This window comes from Gobius niger (assembly GCF_951799975.1).
Source record: "Gobius niger genome assembly, chromosome: 8".
In the NCBI taxonomy this organism is placed as follows: Eukaryota; Metazoa; Chordata; class Actinopteri; order Gobiiformes; family Gobiidae; genus Gobius; species Gobius niger.
The window spans coordinates 21908700-21936450 of NC_136859.1; the positions used below are offsets into that span (position 1 = coordinate 21908700).

The window sequence follows — 27751 nt, forward strand, 5'->3', positions numbered from 1 at the left end:
GTTCAGATCCATCCAGTGCCAGAAGCTATGACCATTGATTTATGTTGTGATTCAACAAAAAAGGAACTCAAACTTCAACATAATCAAACTTGGGACGTAATTCAAACACTTAGATGCATCATGGGTTTTGGTTTACGCAGCAGCATTCAAAAGAATTCAATATCCAAACAAACTTAGTTAAAAAAAAAGGGTTTATTTTCCAGGCCTACTTGATGCCTCTCCTGCTCCATTGGTAAAAAAATAAATAAAACATTAACCCACCCAGGTGCGTGCTGGACTATGTGCGTTACTCCCCTATATCCCCTTGGTACGCAATGATAAAATAACATTTAAACCAAGAAACTGACAAATAGCTCCTACAATTTAGAAAAGTAATCTAGGATAGGGCCCGTAGGACTGCAGCAGTACGCCCCCCGTTTAACCAATCAGCTTTTCGAAATAAACAAATACAGAGGCAACCGAGGTCCCGCTCTGACTTGTTTCTAAACACATTTTATCCCGAATTTTATATTGAAACTGCCGATTGAAGGTAGAGAAAGAATAACATTTAAGCTACATTTGACTGGATAGGCTTTTGATACTGGCCTACATCTTGCCACACATCAGTCAGGAAAACAGAGGTGAAAAGGGACAGCGAAATCCCAACGTTCCCATCTCGACAATAGACGATCTCTGCGGCTTGATTCACTGTCGTCCTTCCTGTTCAGTCACAACAACAGTGATGGCGGCGGCTGCACGGTTTTTCGTCCGAGGTGCAAACTCGAAACTACCTCTCACGGGGGTTGGCACCGGAGTGCAGAACTGTCTCGGTGCCAGTCTGCTTAAGTTGTCGCCGATCTGTGCATCCCGAACAAAAACGCACAAAAGACACGCAGCGCACTTTACCTTCCAGCCTGACCCCGTCCCAACACAGTATGGTGAGTTCACAGCTAGTGCGTTAGCCACATCTGCTAACATTTCTGGATCTGGTTGACAATGCGCACTGTTTCATTTTCTGTGGTGAGCAAGTAATAAGTAAATAAACAAAGGTAAAAGCGAATGTCGTTATACCAAAAAAAGATTTCTTAGCTGGTGCCTTTAAGGACAAATAAATAATTAAGAATGGCACATTTTCGGTGTCAAGTTCCTCACTCTTCTTTTACGGAAGTGTGCGGACAATGTCAAAACAAATATGACCGTGTTGTGCCTCGCTAGTGCCTACAGGGATTATGTATTTAATTTCATTACCCTACTTGGACTAGGTCAACATTATAATTGCTTCTTCGTGTTGGAATGCTATATATTAATGGTTAAAAAAATGTTTTCTTGTCTTCCCTTCCAAATCTAAGTCCGTGTGTTTTATTTTGTTAAGGACCCACCCAAAAGATGAATTTGTTTCAATCAGTTACAAGTGCCTTGGACAATACTCTGGCCAGTGATCCAACAGCAGGTATGTCTTGTTTTCAGTGCTGAAAGTTTGTATCTGATCAGAGACAGTTCTGTTCAGGATGCCCAACACAATTTTTCATTAAACATGTCTCTCCTGGGTCTGTTTGTGAATTTGCAGTCATCTTCGGTGAAGATGTGGCCTTTGGTGGTGTTTTCCGATGCACAGTTGGCTTAAGGGACAAGTACGGTAAGATGTTCTCAGATCTTACCCAGGGGCCACAATATTTACCCAAAGTAAGACTAATGTTTAATGTTAATGTTAGTAATGTGTTTTTATGTAGTTTTTATTTTGTTAACTACAATAAGAAATTATAATAATAAAAAAATAACGTAAACTGATTTTGCTCAAGTAGAAGTAAAACGTAGCGGCCCAAATATTTACTAAAGTAAGAGTAAAAAAGGACTTTGAAAAAGTGTACTCTGAGTGCTGAGCAACTGTTGGAACGTAATAGTGACATAACTTATAAGAAACAAAACATTAAAAATGATGTAAAAAGAAGAAAATACCATAAAATGAAATCAGTATGGAGAGTTGGTACAGATACTTAATTTTAATATTACTCAAGTATAAGTTTTTTTTTTACTCAAGTTAGAATACACATACTTAATTTAGATATATAAAGAGAAAAAAGTAGAAATCAAAAGTACTGTTTGAAAAACTAGTTGCAAAAGTACAATAACTTCAAAATGTTACTTAAAGGGATATTTCAGGATTTTTGACATAAGGCCTCATTTCCTAGTTATCCAGAGTGTTGCTGATCTCTGGAGATATTTTTTTTCTTTGTAATTCATGCAGTTCTTATATTTGAAGAGTTTCGTGGTGCTAGGCTAGTGCAAGGCTAGTGCATTTCTATGGTGTCAGCTGCCCTGCATTAAAAACAGTCTGACCCGCTCCACAGTGCATCTGAGGCAAATCACTTATAACACCAGACTAACCATATAAATGTCTGTGTCGATAAAATAATTTTTGGAATATAACTGAACTTGCATCACATGAATGATCGCATTTTGAGGGACTATTTTCTCGCAGATCACTCCGCCGCTGTGTAGCTTATACAAACACGAAGCTGATGCTGCTCAAATATAAGGTATTTTAAATGCAAAATGGTTAAAATTATTCTATTGACACAGACATTTATATGGTTAGTCTGGCGTTTTAAGTGATTTGCCTCAGGTGCACTGTGGAGCGGGTCAGACTGTTTTTAATGCAAGCTAGCTGATACCATAGAAATTCACTAGCCTAGCGCCACGTAACTCTTCAAATATAAGAACTGCATGAATTACAAAAAAGAAATATCTCCAGAAATTAGGAACACTCTGGATAACTAGGAAATGAGGCCCTATGTCAAAAATCCTCAAATATCCCTTTAGCCTCTTACCCCCACCTAAACTCAGCACATTTTCTCCAGTTCAGTTTTACCCAAATTTTAAAGCTTCTCAACTGAAGAGCAATTTGAAAGCTAAGTTCGCTTCATTGACGCCGCATTTTTGTCTGTTTTGTTTGCCATGTTTTGTTGTTTTTCCGGCAGGTTTTTTTGTAGCTCTTTTGATTCTTTTTTTTTTTTACCATTTACATTTTAAGATTTAGTTAAAGCCTAGTTATTCTAATTGGTGTATTCTTATTTATTTATGTTTGCACACATCAGTCCCATGTCTGTGAACCGTGTTTCCTTGAATGCCCACTAGATGGCACCAGAGCATTTCGAAAATACAAAAGACATTTAGGTTACAAATGTCAAAATGTTGTCATTTTCTGCACCTTAGTGCCAATAATGCATTTTGGCTTATGCACCATTCTTTAGTGCAATCGAAGATGCTTGATACATTGAGCAAGGGCCAAAATAATCTACATATTATAGATTTAAAACAACGCCCTCCAAATATTTCAGCATGTTGCAAGGGGGAAAAAATAAAGAAATTAAATATTGTGGCTTTATGTTTCACACCAAATTGGAAAATTGCATGTGCTAAAATAGATTTACCAACTATTTAAATGGTGCTGTTTTTTTCCTGCAGACTGATTTCGATGTCCCGTGTTATTTAGTGTGGGTTGTCTGCAGAGTGGACAGATGCGTCTCAAATCTACCCTACAGTAACCGGCTTTGCCTTTTTGTTTTCACTGACGTCAGGAGTGTTGACCTTTGGAGGAGGATCATTATTTTCCATCTCCTCCTTGTGTACAGTGACGAGCATAAAGCTGTTTTGATCCCTCTCAGTCGCCCCACAGAAAAAGGCTTGTGCACACCTTTACTACCTGTAACCATTAATGCACAGGGGCTCATGTAGATTGAAGACTATAAACGGGATTCCTTAATAGCCTACATCAAGATGCATTCACTACAATGCTCTGTCCTGTCCACTATTAGTTGGTGAGGTTTTTGTTTCTCAGGAAATGAAAGTAGATGTTGATCGTTTTTCCTGGGGGAATTATGTCATGCTCTGTTAAGCTTTGCCACTAGACTAGGCTGAAGTCGTCCCCCCCCCTTTCCTCGCTTGTGAATGTTTCTCAATCAGTGATTTGCTAAATTGTTTGTTTTTTGGATTCTGTTCTTTTTTCTTTGTTACTCTTCTTGTTCCACTCTTTGATGTCAGTGAAGATCACACCAATGTACACTGTCACATTTACAACAGCTGCATATTTGAGGTTGACTTTATAGTCTGCAAGACAGGGCATTACATTTTGATCACTTAATTGTCTATGCCTAAGGGATTGTGGTGAAATAGTTGCTAATTGAACTTTGTGAGCAAGGGGCACATAAGGGCATATTTTTTTCTGCTATGAAACTCACTTCCCAGCTGAACAAAAAGGCCGCTCTGGCAAATCCACAAAGATGAGAGCAAAAATAACATCCATAGCCCAAAATTTGTGTTTTACCACAGTTGGCGGCTTTTTCAGATTACAGGCTGGAAAGTTTTTTTTCTTTTGTGTGTGTGTGTGTGTGTGTGTGTGTTTGTGTGTTTGGTTGGCTATAGCTGAGAAAGATAATTTATATGTCTCCTTTTATTTTAGGATTTTTAGGACAACAGTTTCAGATAATGTATTTGTTCACCCTTAATTCAAGTTGAATGTTTTTTTTCCACATCACCATTCATTTATATATTTACTCTCTTTTATCCTTAGGCAAGGACAGAGTCTTCAATACACCCCTCTGTGAGCAGGGTATTGTTGGATTTGGAATAGGAGTGGCTGTAGCTGGAGCTACAGCTATTGCTGAGATACAGTTTGCTGATTACATATATCCAGCATTTGACCAGGTAACTAAAAGGCAAAGAAGGGGTTCGAAATCGTTACCAGATGGCTACTTTTTAAGTATCAATAATGGGTAAAAAGTATTGATAATAACTTGCATATGTAAAAGAAGGCACGGCAGCAGTTATAAACACAAAAGGACAATTAACTTCATTGTTCTGCGGCAAAACACTCAACAGCAGCTGAGTATTGAACTGAGCCAACTATATCATTCTCGTTTACGTTCTTTTTGTCATTAAAATATTAATATTATACTTTGTTTATGTATTTGATTTCACATTGACATTGTTTAATTAACCAGTAAAAGTAATATCATTTAAATTTACATATTAATAATATAAAATAATTAGTTGATATATCAATTGAAATGCATTCAGCCATATAAAATGACCAGTATCAGTATTGATATTAACAAAAATGACCCCAAAAGTTTCAGATTCTTATTGATTCCAAAAAATGCAGTATTGCCCATGACTAGAAGGAGTTGATATTAAACTGCACAAATGAGACCCCAATAGTAAAGGCTGTTAGTTATTAGGCAGGGACACTGCAAGCCCTTTGACATGTGAAATCAAAATGAGTTTAGTGAGGAACACCACATGACCACAGAACATTTCAGCTCGAGACGGAGATTCCCTTTGTATACCAGATTATTCTAGCTCAGAAGTAATGTGTGTAGTCTAATATAGTTTATCTTAAAATCATAATCTTGTGAAAACATTATATGCTATACACTACAGTGGATTTTCTGCAGAATTCTGTCATCCATTTCAAGATAAATACAGTCTGTGTTATGTCAAGGTAGCACAACACAGAAAATACCCCAACGGCGCCATATTTCCAAAAGACAGTAGTTTCTGTGCGGGCGACTGAGTTTAATCTGGTGTCAGGCCTTGAGTGGGCTCCTTCTTGCTGTCTGTGCTCTCACTTATAATGACATAGCCCAGTCTGACCTTAGTCATAAAACCAGCATTAACAACCCACCTGAGTTTAGTAAGGAGCGGTTAGGGGATGTCTTTTGGAGTTAAACCATTACCCGGAGCTGTTTTAGTATGTAAAAGATACCAGACAATTAAGGAGATATGGACTGTAAAAATAAAATATGGTGGTTTAGTTGCTTTAAGCACAATAACAGAGCTTGGTTTAAAATCCAGTAATACTCACCACTGTGGTCTCCTTTGTCCATAAAAATAAGTTATGCTTTGTCAAAAAGTACAATTTCTTTCTACTCTTCAGATCGTCAATGAAGCGGCCAAGTACCGATACCGCTCTGGAAACTTGTTTGACTGTGGAAATCTCACGATTCGAGCTCCTTGGGGCTGCGTTGGTCATGGATCTCTTTACCATTCTCAGAGCCCAGAAGCTTTTTTCGCTCACTGCCCAGGCCTCAAGGTGCGGTATGGTTTGCAAGTAATTCTTAGTACAGTTACATGTAAATAATATTGTATCATGCAATAGTTGATTCATATTGTGTTCAAAACATAAATTAAAAAATATATATACAGGTGAAATTCGGAAAATTAGAATATCGTGAAAAAGTTCATTTATTTCTGTAATTCAAAAATGTGAAACTAATATATGATAGAGACTCATTGTATGCAAAATGAGATATGTCAAGCAATTGTTTATTTTTGCACAATTTTGATGGTATTGGCTTACAGCTTGTAAAAAACCCAAATTCAAAAATCTCAGAAGATAAGAATATTCAAGAACTCAATAAAAAAAAAACTGTTTTTCAACAGAGAAATGTCGGCCCTCTGAAAACTATAATCATGCAAATGCACTTAGTACTTGGTTTGTGCCCCTTTTACTTGAAAAACTGCCTTAATGCGGCGTGGCATGGACGCTATGAGCCTGTGGCACTGCTGAGATGTTACGGACTCCAGCCTCAGTCCACTCCTCGTGAATGTCCCCCACACTTTTGAATGGCCTTTTCCTGATGATCCTCTCCAGACTGTGCTCTTCCCTGCAGCTTGTGCACCTTTTTCCTCCGCACTTTTCCCTTCCGCTTAACTTTCTGCTTTGATACAGCACTTTGAGAACAGCCAACTTATTTTGCTATTACCTTTTGAACCTTTCCTTCCTTATGGAGGATGTCAATGAATGTTTTCTGCGCAACTGTCAGGTCAGCAGTCTTCCTCATGAGGGTATATTCTACTGAACCAGACTGAGAGACCATTTAAAATCTCAGGGACCCTTTGCAAGTCTTTTGGATAAATTAGCTGATGAAAGGGTGACACTTTGAGCTGCAATAATGTCCTTTTTCACTATATTCTAATCTTCTGAGAATTTGAATGTGAGATTTTTACAAGCTGTGAGCCAAAATAATATAATGAAAATTTTAACAAAGGCTTGACATGTCACTTTGCATGTAATGAGTCTATATCATATATTAGTTTCACATTTTAAGTTGTATTACAGAAACACATGGATTTTTTCACAACATTCTAAAGTTTCACCTGTAAAATCCTTTTATTAATAATGTTATGCTTTTTAACTTTATAATTTTAATAAATAATTATTTTTGTCATTAAAGCTTTTATGACAAAAAGCTTATTAAAAAAAAAGCGTACATTTTTTGCCGTAATGCAATTTAAATAGAGAACCGCAGATTATATGTGGCTTTGCTCTATTATATAATGTAATGCTCAAAGACAAGACATATCCTTGACATTGACGTAAGTGACATTGCTTAGATATTTCAACCACACATATCACTCTTTGCAGATAAGATAATACTCAAAAGTTTGCTTCTCTTACAATTATAACCTTTCACACAAATGCAAATGATTTGGTTGAAAATGTACTTATGGTTCATATGAAAATAATTAACTCTAACCAACCTTATGCACAGTACATTGCACTTTTCAACACAGCCGTTCACAAAAATTCTTCACAGTACGTCTTTCAGAAATATAAAATACAGCCCCTCCCCTTTGGAGACAAGTTTAGTCCTGGGCACCACATTAGGTATTTAGACATTTGAAATCAGCCGCAGTTGTTCCACTTGGAATAACCAGTGGGAAAAGCGATAAGAATGCTCTATGTCGTCAAAGTCAAGCTGATAAACACTAATCTTCGTGCGTAATATATATTAGTGAGCTCCATCTGGGGTCTTTCCCAGCTCTCACACTGACTCGCTTATTTCAACTGTGCTCTGCTTTCTCTTCATTGACGTTCAATGACAAAGTTTTTTTTTTATATATTTATTTTTTACTTCTATTTTCCAAAATAATTGTACTGCATGAGAGAAAATAGGGAAATTATATATAAAACATTATAAAGCATTTACTGAAGCCTTAGAAAAAAATGTTCTTCCCTCTTCTCGACTGAGCACAACATACAAAAGAGAAAAAATAAGTAGGGCCAATTATTATGTTATCTTTGCCAAACGTGACTTGGAGGTGAAAATGATCTAAAATGTAATCTGTTTGTCTTTTTTATCCTTTAAGATTGTCATACCTCGTGGGCCGGTGCAGGCCAAGGGGCTGCTCCTTTCCTGCATCAGTGACCAAAACCCGTGTATATTCTTCGAGCCCAAGATCCTTTACAGAGCAGCAGGTGAGCAGATTTACTTTGAATATTAATATTTCCCCACTATTAATTTCATTTTATTTATCCCCTTGAAAGAAGAAACAGAAAGATAAGAATCCATAGAATGATTCATTCCTTTGACCCTCTGTGGTTCGGATCACACTGCGTAATGCATAACATTTGTCTCATTAAGTAGGAAAAAAATACAAGCATTTATTTAATTGCAGCTGTTTTTATTGGTGGAAAATATAGCTCAAAAAAAGTGTGTCTTTATCGTGAGCGGTCTCGCCTCTCCTTGGACCTGACTCGTAACTCTGCTGGGAGCAGAACATCAGCTATGTAAATCGGCCTAAAGTATAACATAGAATGTGCATAACACACAAAATCATATTACAGATTAGAATTACTTCTTTCGGTAGTAATTCTAATTACTACCGAAAGAACCCCAAGCCTAACTCCTTTTTTTCCCCACCCCTTTTGAACAATTCTTCAACCATGCGTAAAATAATTGTACAATCATTTTGTCTTCGTAGTGCTTGGACTCTCATTCAAAGTACCATATGCCACTAGTTAGAATGAGGTCATAATAATAACAAACACTATGATTTTCCTTTGGATGAGATCTCTATGCAAGTGTCCCATCAACCTTATTTTACATAATGCGATTTTACCATCTGTCAAGTACTACTTTACGCCAAATGTATGTATGTTTTCTTGCCAGGAGGTTTGAACAAAAGAATTAACAAGTGTAAATCACTCTTGGACACTATTTGGACAAGCAGTAAATGCTTTTCAAATGTGTTTTCAATTATTTTTTTTAAATGTAGATTGTTCAGTGCTTCCAGAAAGATCTCCCAAAACATTATCTTATGAAAGTCAATTTCATACATACGTTATTTAGGAACAATGTGGCTCATGTGTTGAACAATTCAATATATTTTCAATCTTCTTTTGGTTCAGTTAAATGACTTTAAGTATTGACAGACTTTAAGTTTTGTTAGGTTTGGTTTATGGCCATGCTTTAACTATTATTCAAACCATATCCTGCATGCATTTTGTCTTGGAGTGGGGTTCAAAGGGAGGCTGACTGTGAGCACCCTCTTTTAGACTAAAACCCCATTTATGTGGCCTCTTGACTAATATCCCATTCCCACTAATGTTTGTCGTCAAGTTAATTCCCAGTCATGGGCCTGAAGCCCACGCAGCTCATCAGATCATGCATTTGATCGTGCCGATTAAATGCCCCGAGTGAAACACTGTTTTGGATAAGGTACATTTGAAATCAGATTAAATCGATGTTTGATGTTTTGGCTCTTCAGTTCCCGGGATGTAAGAGCCACACTTGGTGTATTGTTAGAAGTGATTAGAGTTTCTGGTTTGAAAGTAGTTTTTTTTTTAAATAAAGATCTAAATTGTGATCTAACCTATACACAGCAATATTGTGTTCATGGACCGTTCTCCAAACTCTCCGCATTAAAACACACCATGCTTTTTATCTCAGTGGATCAGGTTCCTGTGGATGCCTACACAATCCCCCTGTCGCAGGCAGATGTGCTCCAGGAAGGAAGTGATCTTACTCTGGTTGCCTGGGGTACTCAGGTAAGCACACAGCTACATCTTAGATTGATTTTTTTTAGTTGAATTGATACACTACATTGCACAGCAAGGTTTGTCCTTCAGAATTCTCAGACATCTCCAAAATACATGGTATTAAGACTCTTTTTAGCCATCAAGGTCCTCGCTATCTGCGCCTGGTGTTAAGTCTCAGCAATGAAGTACCTGCAACTCACCAGAAATGACCTCTGCCTTTGATTGTGCTGAGCCACTTGGAAGAGTTTATCCAGGCCGCAATGTACCTACAACAGCAGGGGAGTCAGGACGGCAATTTTAGAAAAGTCTCTTATCAAAGCCAGTATTATTGCACTGTAAAAGGAACACCTAAAACAGTGATTCCCAACCAGGGGCACATCTCAGGTGTTCAGACAAGGGTTGTTCAAGTATTTCAGTCAAAATGAGAAATGAGTTTTGTGGCTACAATTTTGGTAGAATATTTTTGAACGTAATAAAATTCTGTGATGTACTTCATTCATTTATACTATATATTATTGCTGTTTAGACAAGCCTTAAGTGCTGAGGTTGGATACACACTGACCTAGAGCCGTTTGTTTGTGTCGTCTGTATACTTTATTGTCCCCATAGGGAAATTTGTGAACATGAAAACTCCACACAGAAAGGCCCCGTCCTGGTGGGAATTGAACCCGGGACCTTCTAGCTGTGAAGCGCAGGCGCTAACCGCTGCGCTTACCGTGCTCACCTGTGTGAAAACGCCCTTAATCTCCACTGTTGACAGCACTGGATAGGAGTTTTACTGCCAGCGCTTTACAAAACGTCTCAGTAACTTCAATTGTGTGCTGTTCCTATTGTCTCAGGCCAAATATAACAGCCTGCAAATTGCACTCTGTAAACTCTAATCACATAAAACAGCAGGCACTTTCCCAAAAAAACATCCACAAAATATTCTACCCAGAACACTGAGGACTTGAATCCATTGCCTTTTGTTTCCTGTAGGTCCATGTGATGAAGGAAGTGGCCAATATGGCACAAGAAAAGCTTGGAGTGTCCTGTGAAGTCATTGATCTTCAGACCATTCTGCCATGGGACTCAGAAACGGTTTGCAAGGTAAAAACAAGCACCAAGTCAACACACAATGCAGGCACATGAACAAATAGGTGAATGCATTTTATAAATTCTGAAATTCTTTGTGTGATATATGTTGCAAAGCGGCAGTAATTTGTGCTTGATGAACAATCTCACTATATCTGGAAAATACAGTTACAGGCCTTTTTAATGGCCTCTGGAATACAGATCTGTATGATCCTAAGCGGCCAATTAGCACTGCTTTGTTTTTGGCCTATATGAAGGATTGTTGTAAGTTTTACCCAAAATATAACATACTAAATCTCTACAATTGATCATCTGTGTTCATTACAGCCAGAGTTCACTATAAATCTCTCTCAAATGGGCACAAAGAAACATTATAGTATATATTTTTTTACTTTCGGAAATAAAGTTGATGCCAAAGTGGATTATACTGTGAGTTGTGTATAAGTGTATGTGTTAGAGTCCAGGGGTATGAACATCAAAGAGCTGTGTAATGCTATAATAACCAACATCTGAATCACAGCACAACATTGTGGTAAAACAGTAGCAATTTTAATATGAGCCCATGTGACCGATGCAGTGCCACCACCGCACTGGCACCGGAGGACCCTGGAGTTAGAGTGAGGGATGGTGTGTCAGAACAAACAAATGTCTCATAAAGCTTTTCTGCGCTTTTCTCCTTTTGAAGTGTGGCCCCATTAAAACAGTAGCCATGAAACTGAACAGAGTTTTATGTGCTATACACTATTGGCCTAATGCCCTGCCGGCCCCGTCAAGCCCGTCAGCATCATCTCTCACTGTCGTTTCCTCCAACCAAACGAGCCTGTGATGCAAAACTCTCAGCAGAAGCAAATGTCATGTGTCCAGGGTGCATATCTGTTAAAATGCTGCTGTGTTGCTGCTTTTTAGTGTTAGTCTCTGCCATTGAGAAAGCTTTTCCTGGCGCGTTACACTGGTTGAACATTGAACTAGCCTTTTATCAAGCCATTATCAAATCTCGCATGCTAAATTATGATCATTATCAGCCAGACTAATGCATAGGCACAGACATTAGGGATGTTCCTTTTATCTTTTTTAATTTGTCAGAAGCACATGCAAATATCCAGATGTGCATTAGCCATAACCAAAACAAATTAAGCGCTGCGGTGCTGTTCAGCCTATACAAGACATCCACTTAGCTTTAACTGATTTCAAAGTGGACAAATGTATGCAGTGGTGAGCAGCATGATACTTACTGCCTTCAGTGATCTTTCTCAGTGTCCTCACGGATGTGTGCTACTCCAGGGAGCGATGACATCATTGTGTGGCTGCGGCTATGCCCATCCTTTCCAATTAGGAATCTTATTACACAAGATGAAACTTGTGCACAGGAAAATGAATGCACCTCTTTCTTAAAATGCTGTGGTCAACTCGATAAATGTATTCAAAGCCTTTCATTGAAGTAGAAATAAAAAATAAAAAAGTTACTATTCTAAGCTAAAGTTTGTCTTCAGTACTGGACTGTACTATAGTCTACATCAGGTTGAAATCTCAGTTGCTTTTCTTTTTTTAGGTTGACATTGAACTGCCTGGTTCTGTTTGACTTGGATTTAAAGACTGGTATAAAAGTTCTGTCCTATCATTATGTAAGTCCATTATTAGTGCATTAGCCCATCGCAAGGTTTTCCACTCTCTGTTCCTAACCGGCCAGAATTAGTGACCTGCTATGTGAGTTTATGGAGAAATACTCTTCATATTGCATGTCATATACTCTGACTAATAGACCAACTAAATCCCTCAGCACTTCTTAAAAGTATCCTGTCTGATGATTGATATGCTCCAAAGGGCCAGCTAGACGTTTTCTTACCAGGTTAAACAGGCTAAAAGCAGTCAGTTTTAGGAGTGGTAATATTCCCCCAAAATTCATTTCTCTCTCCCCCGTCTGACACAGATTTTTTTAATTTGTTTTTCTTTGACCTTAACCGTCTCATGATACATTTATCTTCAGTTATCTTGAGTATCTGAACTTTTAACCAGAGAAGTAGCCAGGGAATGTTGTTTCTGCAGGTCTGTGCTAGTTGCGCTGCTGCTAAAGACTTGTCTATTTTCCATAGTAACAGCCTTGACAGATAAACCCATTAGTAGTATCCATAATCTCTAACAAATTGCATTTCAACTCTTTATGTATGCAGTCTTGGATCCTCACTTTTCCTCAATTCTGTAGCAGCTAGATATAAGTGTATCTAAAGATAGAAGTCGTTTTAACTACTTGAATATGGCCTATGCAGACCTCATACCACAATAACCGCATGTCATGCAAATGCATGCTTGGATCTGAAATGCTTACTGTTGAATAATGACCCTTTTCTCATTTTTAAACTTTTCCCCTCTGGAAGATTGCCCGCTGATTTTAATGTCTTTTAAGTGTAGTGCTACTTGGATCTGGTCTCTCCCAATGATGCAACCAATTCAGTTGAACCTGCTCAGCCCCACATATGGAGCGGGTCACTTAAAAACCAGCAGAGCACCAATATGTTGATCACTTACCAAAGATAAATCTGGTTACAGCTCAGCCAGGAACAAAAGCAACATTTAATTGATGCCTTTTAGAGGACGAATGGATGTCATGAGTGTGCTGAAGCAGGAATGTGCATCTGCTTTGCGGCTGTGATTCTTGGAATTGATGCAGGTTACACTGTCTGTATGTGCCTGGTTCTCTGAAGTCCTGTTGACTCTCTGCACAGATAAGACCACCTTATCTGGCTCTGCTTACCTTACACTTACTCATAATGGCTCTGAGTCATAATGTTTGTGCAAGTGAAAGGCATCAGGTAAACGGAACAATTCTGTTTAACCCCCGGGGCCTATAGGTACATTAAGGTGGGCCTGGCCTTGAGATGGGCTTGTTGGCTGTGCACCGTAACGGATAAACCCTTATTATGCCTTTAAATTCAAATGGAACAGTTTTCTTTACTATGTACTACTTACTCTTGCTGTCGTGCTCAAAATGCTTAAAAATATAGTAATTATTTTTGGCTCATTTTTCAAATGACACTGTACAATGTACTGTACAATAACTAAACTTCCTGCATATTATTGAATTATTTTGTAAAATGCATACAGAAACGTCTCCTCATTAAATAGGTTTAACCCACCGTAATGTCACTTAATAAATTTAAATGCATATAGACATTCTTACTTTATCCTGTCAAGTACCTTTTTTTAATCTAAAATGTTCCAGCATTACAATTGTGGTTAAGTGTGTTTTATTCAGTGATCAGTTTTCTTGGGCAGTAACCAGGCAGCAGTATTTTCCATTTGTCAAGTCGGACATGGCTTTATTTTTGGCAAAGCATATGAAGTTATTTTAATCCCTTCTTTAAACCTTGAGCTGCATTGATGATAATAATGATGTTCACTTACTTAGGAATTAGAAGATGACTATGGAAAAATGGCATATTTTTGCCATAAACAATGTGATGCCAGGGAAATGTAATGCTTTCTCAATGGCCACATGGATGTTTATTCAAAGCTGTAATCATTATTCATTCACGCTACATTCTGTGGCGGTAAGCTACTATTACTATACTACAACTACAACTGCCCTTGTGTGACTCACGGAAGTGATGCCGCCAGTCTGTGCCATCACCGACCACCACCAACCCCTCACTCACAATCTTCATTAATTCTGGCCTATTGTACATGTTTTTTAGTGGTAGGGGAAACCGGAGTACCCGGAGGAAACCTATACAGCCATCTAGCCGGGGATCGAACCTGGCACTTATAGCTGTGAAGCATGAATGCTAACCACCGTACCGGCCAAGTGGATGCATGCAAGTGTGCGTACATCAAGACAATCAAAACCATTAGATAAGAAGGCAAACCTGTCTTCCTACAGATATTAAACCTGAACTGAACTGCAAACACACACAGCCAGCGTATCTGTTGAGCCTCATACATGAATTTGTAACGCGTTTAAAAATGTTAATAACAGAAAGGGGTGGTTTAGCTGTTGTAATGAGTTCAACTAACACAACAGAAAATACTCAAAATTTTGTATTAGGGAATAGTTTAGGAATAGTGTGGATACATTTTGCATTGTTTGCTCCTTTTACAAGTCCTTATCAAAGTAGTTTTTAGCGGCCCCATGTTTAAAGATGCCTGCGTGTGGCCACTGGCCAACATTATATGCATACTTTGATTTGCTTCATATTATAAGCTATTAGATGTTGATGGCACATGTAAGCTTTTTAGTCATCAGAGCCATCTGTTCCATGATTGTTTTGGCCAGTATCTCTTCACAAGCCCACCACAACAGTCCTAATATCTCTGGCTTGCTGTCACAAGCGCTGGAAGCAATCAAAGACCAAGTCAATGGCACAGGAAGAAAGTGACCAGAGGTCTGGGCCCCCTCTGTGCATTCTTATTATTGTAACCCATGTCAGTAATTACAGTGTTAACACTGGGCTTTGTGGACTGAACCAGCAGGATGCCGCTAAGAGAAGGAAATGTGAGGATATGTTGAATAGAGGTTGACTCTGCGGGGCTTCCAGTCGTCATAATTCTTATGTACAAGAATTGGACGTCAGTGAAAATTATTGTCATTTATAATTCTTTATGTATTGATGTTATATTTTTTTTACCATAATATACATGTTTGCCTATTTTGTGCCTATTTTGGCAAGAGTAGAGAAGTAGAATAATAATTTTAGTCATAGTCCTTCCTGCCGAGCTCCTCTTTGTCTCCTCACCCTTCTCTCGTCTGTCTCCACACTGACATCTTTTCCATTCCTCTTACTGGCAGTAGCCACCACTAACATACCTCAGAGAGGCACTGGAGATTTCTCAGATTCTTCCCAGTGTCACTCATGAAGTAAGCAGCCTCAGATGTGCTGAAGTTGCACAGAAAAACTAGATCAAGCCAAGTAGCCTATAGATATCAAAGAGACTGAAGGTATGTGTCCAGGAGGTTCCATTGCTTTCCTGGTGATGTACTCCATGTTTTTAATGAAAGTACAAATAAGCCTGAAATAATCCTTTGTTGTTTCAATTATTAATTTGGAAATACATGACTAAATATGTTTGAAATTATCATTCGCACTCTAAAAAACACAGAAGGCAGTTTCGATTGGCTCAGATTTCAAGCTTGTCAGTTTTCCACAGGTTTTATTTTAAAAGGCTTTGGCTGACAGTATGGCCAGATTGAGATCATTGAGGTCAGCTGCAGACCGATAGCCAGTGTGGAATGGAAAGTCAGGAAGGCCGAGAGAGTCCCTGCCGTATAATGCTAGAGTACTTGATACAGACTTGCTCATTTTTCTACTGTAGAAGTTCACAACCTCTAGCAGACTGTTTGCTCTAACTGCTATAGTTAATTTCATTTTATACAGCTGTCCCAGAGGATAAAAATACTTCTTACTAGGAATGCCTGGGATGTAACATCTACCAAAACCACCCCTTTGTTATGTTATACTACACTTTATAGGGCCTTAAAAGCATTGATGGTTTTACAGCCTTTCTGTCTCAGACTTGTGGTGGCCTGTGGGATGCTCACCTAGAGCTGTCATCGAGTAGTTGTATTCACAAGCGTTTGTGTACATAGTGGAAGTTGCCCTCTGGCTCAGAGGCACAGAGGTAAGAATGCATACGTCTGTGTGTCAGGGAGTAATTGAGTTGAATTGGTTTTAATGGATCTTTATGGGATGTTTGGAGTTATTTCTGTCTGAGGTCTCTGCTGGCGTCCCGGCTGCGCTGCAGGATGGCTTGGCCCTCCGCCCAGCTCGCAGGCCAAACTACACTCTGCTCTTTCATTTTGGTGCTGCCTTCTCCTCTGATTCTCACTTCCTCTGCCTGTCACTTGTGAGTGATTGGTTGTATGGCACAGAGAACACACTGGTGAACTCCTAATTCCCATTGAGCACTATCATTTAACAGGGACCCCAATCCTCGCAAACTCCACAATCTTTATTCTCTGTTAATCGTTCCACTTTAAAGTAGTTCAATGCATTGTCATTGAGATCACATGGGGCTGAATGACCTGCAGCAGTCTCACAGTTACAGAGAGAGTCAGTGGATTTAGAGAAAGGATGCTTTCTTGGTGGCAGCTCAGGACTGAGTGTTCTCTTCCTGCCACACTTTGATGGACAGTTCTGGGGGCGGCAGTGTTTTGGAAAGAAGACATTTACTTGTATTTACTTTGCAAATAATTAATGATCCCACTTTGCATTTGCTGAGTGGAGTCAGTTTTTTTTGTTTTTTTACCTTATTAATTAATTCTCAGGCTTGATGGTGATGGTGCTTTAAAACAAGTTGTAATGAAAAAAAGTTTACTGTGTTTTATTGTTACACAGGTCCTGTCTAGTTTGTAATTTAACAATTGTTTCATTGGATCTCTTTTCACTTAATGCAACAAACACAAAAGCAGCGGCTGTGTGGGTCTGCCTTTGCCGTTGGAAAGTATCAGTCTATTGTGTGATGTTAATTGGTGCCTCCATCTGCTCTGTGGACACATGTACACAAGTCACCGGTGTGATTGAATGCTCTTTGCGAGCTGACTGTCTGTGGGTAAGTGCTAGAGCCTACTATGACTGTCATGACCTCAGCTGTTGAAGACCAAGTCAGGTCACAGGCGGCCAGAGTCAGAGGGACTGAAGAGTGGTGTCTTTAAAATTATACACGCCACATAAAAGCATTTGAATAACTGCGTAAAGAGAGAGACATAGTTATGCCTAATTTGCATATGTAATTTCTGTCTACTATACGAAAAAAAAAAAAATTCCCATGTGGAAATTAGTTTTCGAGTGTGGGAGAAGCGCAGAAGTAAAGTCTTCAGCACCAGACAGGAAAATAAAGAGTAAAGATCGGGAGTGGCCAACGATGGGTGTGTGAACGTAGAAAACATTCAATTTGTTAAAGGCCACTTTGACACTAGTAACTTGCTGCTGATCTAACTGTCAAAACACTCCTTAGCCATTGCAGATTGAGCTACATGTTACTGTTACTGTAATTGTTAATTATCCACTTTTAATTGAAACAACTAATTGATCAATATTTGATCATTAAAATGGTTGTCAACTGTTTCCGTCGTCAAATAATCATTTTATGAAATCTTTGTCGTTTTGCTGAGAAAATAATTTAGCTTTTTACAATGGGGTATGTAAGTGTTTTTTTGTTGAAGTATTTCATAAATATTACCCCAGATATAAGATAAATCTGAAGATGATTATTACCCCATCAGAGAGTAGAATGAATTGTTCCTAAGGCTAAAACCTAAACAAAAAGTAAAGATTAGGGCTGGGCAAAACATCGATTAAAAATCGTTGATTTATATTTTCAGAAAAGCACATTTTATTTTTAGATTTTTTTTAAATATCATTATTTTGGATGTTTAAAAATCTTTGTAAAAACACTGCAGTGACTTTTTCTTTTTTTTTTTTTTTTTTTTTTTGCCTTTGCTATTTTTGGATTTGTTGATACACTTTAACTAAAAACAGTAAATATATATTTGAAATACACTAACAGTCAGCTGTATTTAAAAATACTTTCACAATTCCAATCCTATCCCCAACTCCTAAACCTTACAAAAGTAATTATAGCTAGATATACTTTATTTACCACAGAGTTGACCTCTTCCAAGGCATTCAGTCTTTGTCACTGTAGGAAAGATATATTCCTTCTGAACGTGGAGGCAAGCAGGAATCGTGTAATTCAGGAGTGAATGCTCTCTTAATGGAACTATAAAACATTTCTCAAATAATTACTGACTACTTGTGTGGCAAGAGTTTTTGTTATTTTACATTATACAGTCCATTGAAGGATTTCCTGAATGTGATCTGTTTTCTGTATCTAATTTTAACTAACAGTGATCCAAATCACGGTGTGTGTTTTTTTTTTTAGCAGCAGTGCTTGAGACATTATTAGGGGGGGTCATGTTTCCCCATCCTGCTGTGATCTGATATCCTATCACACAATAATGTGAAAATACTGGCAGCTCCCATTGTGCCAAAGCATCTAAAGAATGCTCTCATAATGGTGTGAGCGTAGTTGGGTGCCCTCTTGTCCCCTTGAGATGGGCAGTCAGGAGGAGAATAGGGTAACTCTGTGCACATCAGTGTGGTACACATCAGCATTAAGGTATCGGGTGGGGAAGAAGATTGGGCTGCCCTTCTGTTTATTCACTGACCCTGTATGAGTCATCCTTCTAGCAGCAATATGTCATATCGAGGCATCGCCCCACTCTCAGTCTCGCGCTTGATTCCTGCCTGGTGTGCGCATTGCCAACTTTAGTTATTGTTTTGCACTGCAGTTATTAACTCACATTCCTAACTCTGGTGTCATATAATCAGTGATTTTTGGTCTGAACTCATTCACCCCAGTCAGATATTTGAAAAAAAAAAATATCAGCATACTTGTCTCTAGCACCTCCTTGTATTGGTTCTGACTTTCAAGAAAGCAGGTTTTGATCTGCTAATTGCTTTCTCCCTTAGATAGTCATAGTGGGACGTACTGTAAGGTCTAACACCTCATGCTAAACCCTTGTTTGATTGAAAATAGTTCTTCTATTTGGGTTGTCCTTTGTAAACTATTTCTGTAATTAAATTCTTGATTGACCAGTGATTTCTACAAAAATATATATTCCAATTATATTTTTGCATTTAATTTCTATCTTGACAGCGTAGCCCGGTATTGAGCCAGGAAACAATGTTCTCTACAGTGTAATACATCTTGCATACTCTAGGAGGTCTGGTATTGGTAAAGCTTTTGCACTTTGCAGCCAAATCCCAGTGTGTAGTGTTAAGTGCATAATGCAATGGGGTATTTTCAAGGCATCATTTAGTGAAGTAAAGCAGCAGACCTTACGTAAGTTCAGACTACCTACCTACCCCTATATCTGAAACTATAAAATAGTCAGTTTCATTATTCCACCTGACTGTATTCTGTGGTTTTTGTGTTTCAGTCCGTGGCAAAGACGGGCCGTTTGCTAATCAGTCATGAGGCGCCGCTCACTGGAGGTTTTGCAGCTGAAATCAGCTCTACTGTACAGGTGAGTGCTTTGTCAACATGTGCACAACATGAAGAAATACAGTTTATTGCTATGAGGTTATGGGGGTTGTCAATATAGCTGTCCCAGTTGTTATTAAAGAAAACAAGAAAAAACAGAAATTGATGTGATTGATGCACACTCAAGTCATGAGTCCATCAATCACAGGCTTCATTAAGTCATGGGAATGTGCATAGAAAACGCTTGCTTATGGCAGTAGTGCAAACAACCAGATGGCCACTGGTTATTTTTTTGGTTTTCATTCCTTGCTTCCAGTGTCTGTGTAAGCTCATTCGTGCAGAAGTTGTCCATCCTTAATGAAGGTTCTTGAGTCATTGTTGGTACTCTGTAGTTCAAGTGTAGGACGTTTGGCCTCATTCAAAAGGCTTTGTCAGCAACACTACTCATTGCTACTCGCATTTGACCTAGTTGGATACATTTTGATACTGCAACTTATCTCGTGGTTGTTGTGCTGATCGACCCATTACTTCATAATTGTAAAGGTTTGCAAACTATTTCATTGACTAGACTGGGTTGATTGAGTTGATTGATGTTGTCCTGTATTCTATCTATCACATTGTCTTCCATTCAATGTACAAAGTGCAGTGAGCAGGAAATAAAGGAAAGGAAATAAAAACAGCCTCTGAACAAGTAAATGTATTTGCGGGGAAAACTACAGTGTTCTACAGTCAGCTGTACATCTCCATCTTAAAGCCATTAATCATATTTTTAACAGAAGACTCGGGTGGCCTCAGACATAATTTGTGTCCTTTCTACAATGAACTTCTCAGATCAAGGGAGTAGCAGGGACTCTGTTCCACCCAGTCTTAAACTATTAATCTGTTTAAATAAACTCTAAACAATAAGTGCAGTAAGTGAGGTTGTAAGGCAATCGTCTCACCGTCCCTCTGGAGTGGAGATTAAATAGACCTCAAGCTTGTGTGTTTAAACCGTCTTACATTTAGACTACAAAAGCAAGAAGAAGCTTCTGAAGATAAAAGTGAGGCCAGTCCAGTTGACAATGTTTAAGATTCTCAACCGTGAATTGATCATTCCTTGACGAGTGAAAGCCTAAACAAACATAGCTATCATTTATCTTTTATCTTGTGCTTTGAGCATCCTTTATTTGGATATATACATTGTATCCACCGCTTCAAGATTATTTCTTATCACATTATTTACCTAAGCAACAGTCCCAATTGCTTCTTCCCCCAGTGACTCTTTTGTTAAACTTGGCACAACTCTCCTCTGTAAAAGCCTTTTCAAAATATTACTCATCGCTGGCAGCACAAAAGGCCCCGGACTTTACATCGAAGACATGCCAGACAGCAGCAATGAAAAACCTGTACCTAAGTGAGGCATGACGAGATGACAAGTGAACCCTTGCCCATTGCTCTGATTGCATTAATTTTTCCCCGTGAGATAATTACTTCTTGCAGGTGGTTGGTGTTTTCTGCCTCTGTCGTTCTTTGCAGCGATTTGTGTTTTGCTGGCAGCAGCAGTGCACCCCTGTAGACCTTTTTAAAAGCAGTGATATTGAATAATTACAGGTGGATTTGCATGATCTTCGTTCCCTTTCCACTTTGTGTCTCAAAATTGAATTGCCTTTTCTCTGTTCCCATGCCATTGAGGGGTTAACTGAGAGTGAGTCATCTGCCCTGATTTCCATGTCCTGTCTTTACGTGCGTCAGTTGTCCGCTGATTCTGTTGATGCAGTTTTCATGCTGCCTGCTTTGAGAGATGACTTTTCTATGGGTACTCAATATTGCGTTTAGATCAAGATTAACAAGTCACATATTGTTCCATTTTACAAATTGTTTTTTAAGACCAAAAGTAAGTACGTTCTTCCTCAATGTGAGTAATATGTGAACTAAGTAAGCAATGAGGACCGTCTGGATAAAATATTGGAATAAAATGGAGTTTACTTTATTTGTTCTATAGCCACAAGGACTGCATTGCACATTACGTGATCCATTTTTGTTTTTTTAAAGCCTTGAAATGCAAAAAGCCTTGTTTACCAATGATCTTAATCAATTGCAGTCCAAATTTAGGACAACCTTCACCAGCATTTGTGGTCCTGTGCCTGGACCAAGTATCTTTTTCAATTTAGTTGAGTTTTAATGTCAGAAACATGCAACACAGGTAAGAGCAACCTGGTAACGCAAATGGGTGATGAAATGCAGTTTTGCAATTAGAAATAGCCTCCTATTAGCCACCTAATTAGAATAATAGCTTACCATTTCTCCAGGCAAAATGAAAGCAGAACTAAGCAACTCATGCCCCTAGAGGCCATAAGCGCCACTGCAGGTGTCATAGCAGGATATTTTTTTTTGTCCGTGAGAGTAAATACTACGATGATATTATTGTACATTGTGTGCCACAAATCAATTACACAATGGAGATAATTGTTTTCACTCAAACTTGGCTGTAAATACAGCTTAAGTGGCGCTAGCCCACAGTTATCTTTGCCCAGTAGCCTGTTTGGGATTCCATTAGTGTGTATTGCGCCTCTGACCCGGAGGCAGGGAAGTTACAAGGGTGGTTTTCTGGACATAGACACCAGGAGGATCATCATCCCATTACCACTTGTATTACACCCAGAGGGACTACGAAAAGGATTTATTAAAGTTAACAAGTTACTTAGTTCCTCTCGAAGTTATTTTCATATTCAAAACAAGCCTTCATTGTGTTGTGGAGAAAAAAAAAAGATAATAAATGCCAGGAAAAAATTCAATCCAGAGTAAATGTGATATTTCTGATGTTCAGATGTTTAAAAAATAGCATTATAGTCTGCTCAAAAGCAAACTTCCCAATATAGTTTCCCCTACCACTAAAAACATGTACAATAGATTCCCCTCTGGGGCCAGGACTCCCCTGAAAAAGAGATTCTTAATCTCAGTGGGACTATCCTGGTTAAATAAAGGTCAATAATATATATATTTTTTTAAAACATTACATTTTGAAATGTATTCGACAAATGATAAAAAGGAAATTAAAAACGAAACAGATTTTGGGTCTGATATGGGATATTTACAAACGACACAGGGCCGCATCATAAAACAAAATAGACATACCTGCATGGTAATATCATAATACCCATACACACAATGTTCTCATTTATCAGGTGAGATCATTGAGTGTAGTTGAATTGGAGTAATGCGAGCTGTGTCGCGTCAGCGTTCGCCGCACCCCGCTATCTTACAAAATGGTAAACATTCTATAAAAAGGAAAATAAAGGTATAGGCTATACTTCAATACGATTTGATAACGAAGAGCAAGGCTACCGGGTGTTGCCGGATCATTTGATTGAGGTTGAAATGTTGAACTGTTTAATATGACTAAAGTTCTGTTGGACCCAGGAAGTGGAGCAATGACATCATCTATTGAAACACAGAGATCTACACGTTTTTTAAGTGATTATGATGTTCAAATAAATGATACACAAAAACACAATTAAATATCTTTGCTTTTGAGGTGTGGTCAGTGCTTGGCTGCAGAAGTGTCCCCCAGTTTAATCTTGTAATAATGAGTTTTAGGGCTAGCTTTTCTGATACAGTTATTTATTGTTGTTTGTTTTTTCAGCTAAAGTGCAAATGCACTGGGAATCAGTATTTCTTCCAAACTATTATAGATATAGCTCTGGTTACTCCTTTTGGTCAGCTTTAGTAATTTGTTCCTTAAGACTCATTAGATTATGGCATGTCAGAGCAGTGGCTGTGTATTGGGCTTTAATTGAAGTTTCGGTGAACGTCCTGAGGCTTGTTGTTTTACTATACAATTTATTTGGCACACTCTCTCTGTGGGATGCCCTGAATTGGCTTCAAAGGATTTCAAAGGGTTTGCATGAAGTCTGCTTTAAGAGAGATGTGCACAGGTAGCACCCTGGCGCCCCGGGACAATGTGGGGCTTGTATAGTAACTGTTGCTCATTTGCTCCAGTTGTTTATTATCAGGCCAGAGCTTCATTGCCTTATTAGTTACAGTTCCCTTTGAGTTTACCACTTCAAAACTTTGCCCTTCAGTTCTGGTTTATCTCAAGTCCGTCTTTAGTTCTTCTGATGCCAAATTCTTGCTCTGGAGATTTTACTTTCAGCTAGATTTAAATGACAAAAGATCCAACATAGAGAAGTTCGGTAAACTCCAAGCTTGCATCCAAAATTAAATGCCGCTTTGCTATTGCACATACATTGTCTCTGGGTTAAAGACACTCAGCAGTGTTTCTGTAATGATAAAATAGCACCAAGGAAATGCAGGTTGTATCCAGTTCACCACATACACTTTCAGAAGGCAAGGCACTTTAGGCTTACATGATAAATGTTCATGCCTCATTCCACTGTTTAATATTGCCTGTGCATGTATTCCTCCACCTCCATGGATCATTTTGGATCTTACTTGCTGCCTTGGTTGCCTGGCTTTATCTGCCAAAGCACAAAGTGATATTGGCTGCTTTTTCCCTGCCTGTGTTGAGAGAATAACCCTCAATCTGTGGCGGTTTCTGACAAACATAGACTTAAGTATACTTTGGTTTATAGTATCATCTCTACATTTTTCTCAGCCCGAAATCCAATAAAGTATTGTTATTTTGCTTATTTTGGTGCAGAGTTGATTGTGTCCTCTGCCAGTGCAACGTATTTTTACTCTAACATTCAGTCTGTCGCGTGTAATGATGCTGGTCCCAGAAGATAAACATTGATTTGAATGAAATCGGAGTTGTGTGGCCTTTCCCGGTCTGGCTTAGGTAGCAGACAAGTGAACTACTGTACTTTTCTGCCTCTTCCAGTAAATGTATAAAAAGATTACAGATCTGTACCAGACAAAAGAGCACATTGCCCTGCGTCGTCTGACCGGATGTCTGTGGCAGAGCAGCAGAATAGACCCAGGGGTTGTAATTTTAGTGGAAGCAGATCATGTTGTCACCTCCAAAGACATCCAGTCAAAGAAAAAGGGGTCATTTGGGGCAATTGTCAAGTTTGGATCTGTGGTATGCGAGGCTGCGTTTTGTTAATGTAACAATGGATTCCCTGCTCATTATGTTGTCAAATGTTCATTATTTTTACTAGATGTCTCTGTCAAACATCTGCAAAAACACACCACTGGATACACATTGTTCTTATTTTAGTTTAAGATCATTCAGGATGAAATGTTGTCTGCGCTTCTCTGCTTCAAGATGTTTACCTTGGCTTGTACACTTCAATTTGACAAAGTAAACTCAGTCGATGCATTTTGGGTTCCTGCCTTAAAAGTGCAGTTGTAAACATGATGAAGGCCACATGATATCAATAACGCTTATCGAAGTTAAGCGTTATCGAGATTAAAAATAAAAAAAATATGACTTATGTACACTGTGATATTTTTAAGCCTCAGAGTCGTTTTGATACAGAAACCCTGACTTTATACGCACAAGAAGACCATCCCCACCTGCAAATCAAAGGCAACGCTAGAATAGAGGTCAACCTTTACCTACTAGGCTTTCTGCTTTGACCCAAGTATTTAAATGAAATGGTTATTTTCGCAGGAGGAATGCTTTCTCAACCTGGAGGCTCCCATCAGCAGAGTGTGTGGTTATGACACCCCCTTCCCTCACATCTTTGAGCCCTTCTACATCCCAGACAAGTGGAAGTGCTTGGAGGCTATCAAGAAGATGATCAACTACTGACGGGTACGTTCAGGCGTGTGATATGTTTCATGAGTGTTATGATTATGCAATGACACTACGAGGTTATATAAAGACTTTCACAGTTTATTTTTGTCATTATATTAATTACTAGTAACTCACTCCAACCAGTGATGAAAAAGAACATTGACTTTCATTGAAATCTAGACTAGAGGGAGGTCTGGAATATACCATTCACATCAGGCTACTTACCAGAAATATTTGCTTATACTTTACATGTTGAACAAGAAGAAATAGTTTTCATCCCCTTTATGTCTCTTGTTTCTGCATGCTCATTAATGCTATTGGATGACGAGGCAGTGTAAACCTTAAAGTATTATACGTATATTAAATACCGATCCACTTTTTCTTTTCTTTTTTTCCAAATCTATTGGCTTCTGTTTTAGATTTTCATCTTTTGTTTTTTTGTCAAACGTCAAAACACCGGAACTGCAAGCGATATCGAATATTTATTTTAACTACATTTTATTGTATCATGTGTTTCATCAATCAATCCCAGACTGCAAAAAAGCAATGCTCTAATTGTATGTTGAATATGAGGGCCGCTGTGCTCCACTGTTTTCACAGTAAATAGGCGCCAAAGGTAATGTAGAATTGTTCCAGGACTGCATAGGGCAGCAGTATCGGCCTACATCTAAGCACTTTTCGAATTAATTCACAAAATGTCATATTAACATTTTTCTATAACTGTGATTCATTTACGATTACCTCAATACTACTATAGTAATATGGAATCACCACACTTGCAAATTACACAAATATGTAAGTAATACCTAATGATGCATATTGAATTGTGGGAAAAGTGTATTGTCCTAATGTTTAGCCAATTTATTAAATTACTTTTAGTGTATTTATTTATTTTTCTTAATCATGCACAGTTAGCATTTGAATCGTCAGTTGTTGTCGTTGTTGCTGCTGCTGCACACCACTGTTACTCCAGAATGAATGAATGACACTTGGAGCTACAATAGTGCACATACTATAGACCGGAATCCATTATCAAACTCTCGGCCCTTTGTGCAGTAGGGTATGCATGTTTTCTCTGTACAATGTCAATAACATGGCTTTCTGTAGTTTTCAAACTTGCAGCATCTGGTTTCTCTTCTTCACACCTGTATTTAGTGCGACTTGTAATCACACCACCCAGGGCCTTGTTTTTAATGCCAAGTGTTAACAGGCGCATTTTGGCTCATTTAGTTGTTAAATGTTATAGTGTTATCTTGCAGAGTTGTATTTCATTAGCAGCAGAAGGATTGTTTTCTGTCAATTTGCCACTGTTTTGTAATCCCTTTTTAACTGGCTCAGTTAAAGCTGTTTAACTATTTGTTCTTAATTACTTGGGAGCATTAAGACTTCATCTAATTGTATCCAACACAACACGTCACCTCTCTTTGCTCTGAGTGTCCTATCCAGTATCTATTCCCATCGGTCCTGCACTGCTGACATCCAACTCATTCATTTTAAATTTATTTGTGTCTTTCAGAGCCAACTTCTGCTCTGCTTGAACTCCACTCTTTCCTCTTTCCACTTTGTTTGCCCAATCGGAGAAGACTAGCCAGGAAAAAGACACTTTGTTGAACATCCAATGGGGAAGCCGTATCCAGATGGGATCTACGTACCTCCGTTTGAGATTAGTGACTGGTCAAAGTTACTAACGAGAGAAACCGTTTTTAAAAGTACTGGTTGTAGCTAGAAGTTTTGTTTGGGTAATGAGTATTATGCACAATGTTTTATTTTATTGGAAATGGTGATACCTTCTGGATTTGTGTCAGTCTGCCTCTGTGTCCTGTTACTTTATCAATGAATGTGTAAAACTGTCATTAACTACAGTAGTTTGACTTTTATTAACTGCATAACTGTGTGATGGTTAATGGTTTTTAAAGAAAATAAAGTTATTTAACATGATGAAACCTTGATGTACAATATTGTCTTTGTTGCTGAGTTAAAGCTGTGCCCTCTAAATTTGAAAGACCTGTTGTTTAGTGTTGGGCTTTCCTTCCCCGAGTCGCCTGTTCCAAATATTTTGAAGACAGAAGAAAATTCACTTTTCACTACTGTCCGTGTGCACGAGCCTTTTGGCCCATATTATGGAGAAACATTGTGGCTGAGATGTACCAGGCAGTAACTCTTCCAAGTTGTAAAAATAATTATTTGGCTTTTATATCTGGGTTCAAACTTACTAAAGT

The 27751-nt window shown here is 38.4% G+C and overlaps 1 protein-coding gene across 1 annotated transcript; it reads left to right on the forward strand.

Annotated features, from left to right (window-relative positions):
* Positions 1 to 687: 687 nt before the first annotated feature.
* Positions 688 to 27432, forward strand: bckdhb (branched chain keto acid dehydrogenase E1 subunit beta). Its single transcript, XM_079561125.1, has 11 exons — positions 688 to 917; positions 1352 to 1429; positions 1547 to 1615; positions 4550 to 4683; positions 5915 to 6070; positions 8131 to 8239; positions 9714 to 9811; positions 10781 to 10891; positions 19809 to 19895; positions 25407 to 25550; positions 27049 to 27432. Exons 1-10 carry the CDS (start codon positions 722 to 724, stop codon positions 25545 to 25547), a joined length of 1179 nt encoding a protein of 392 aa, XP_079417251.1. The 5' UTR covers positions 688 to 721; the 3' UTR covers positions 25548 to 25550; positions 27049 to 27432.
* Positions 27433 to 27751: the final 319 nt, after the last annotated feature.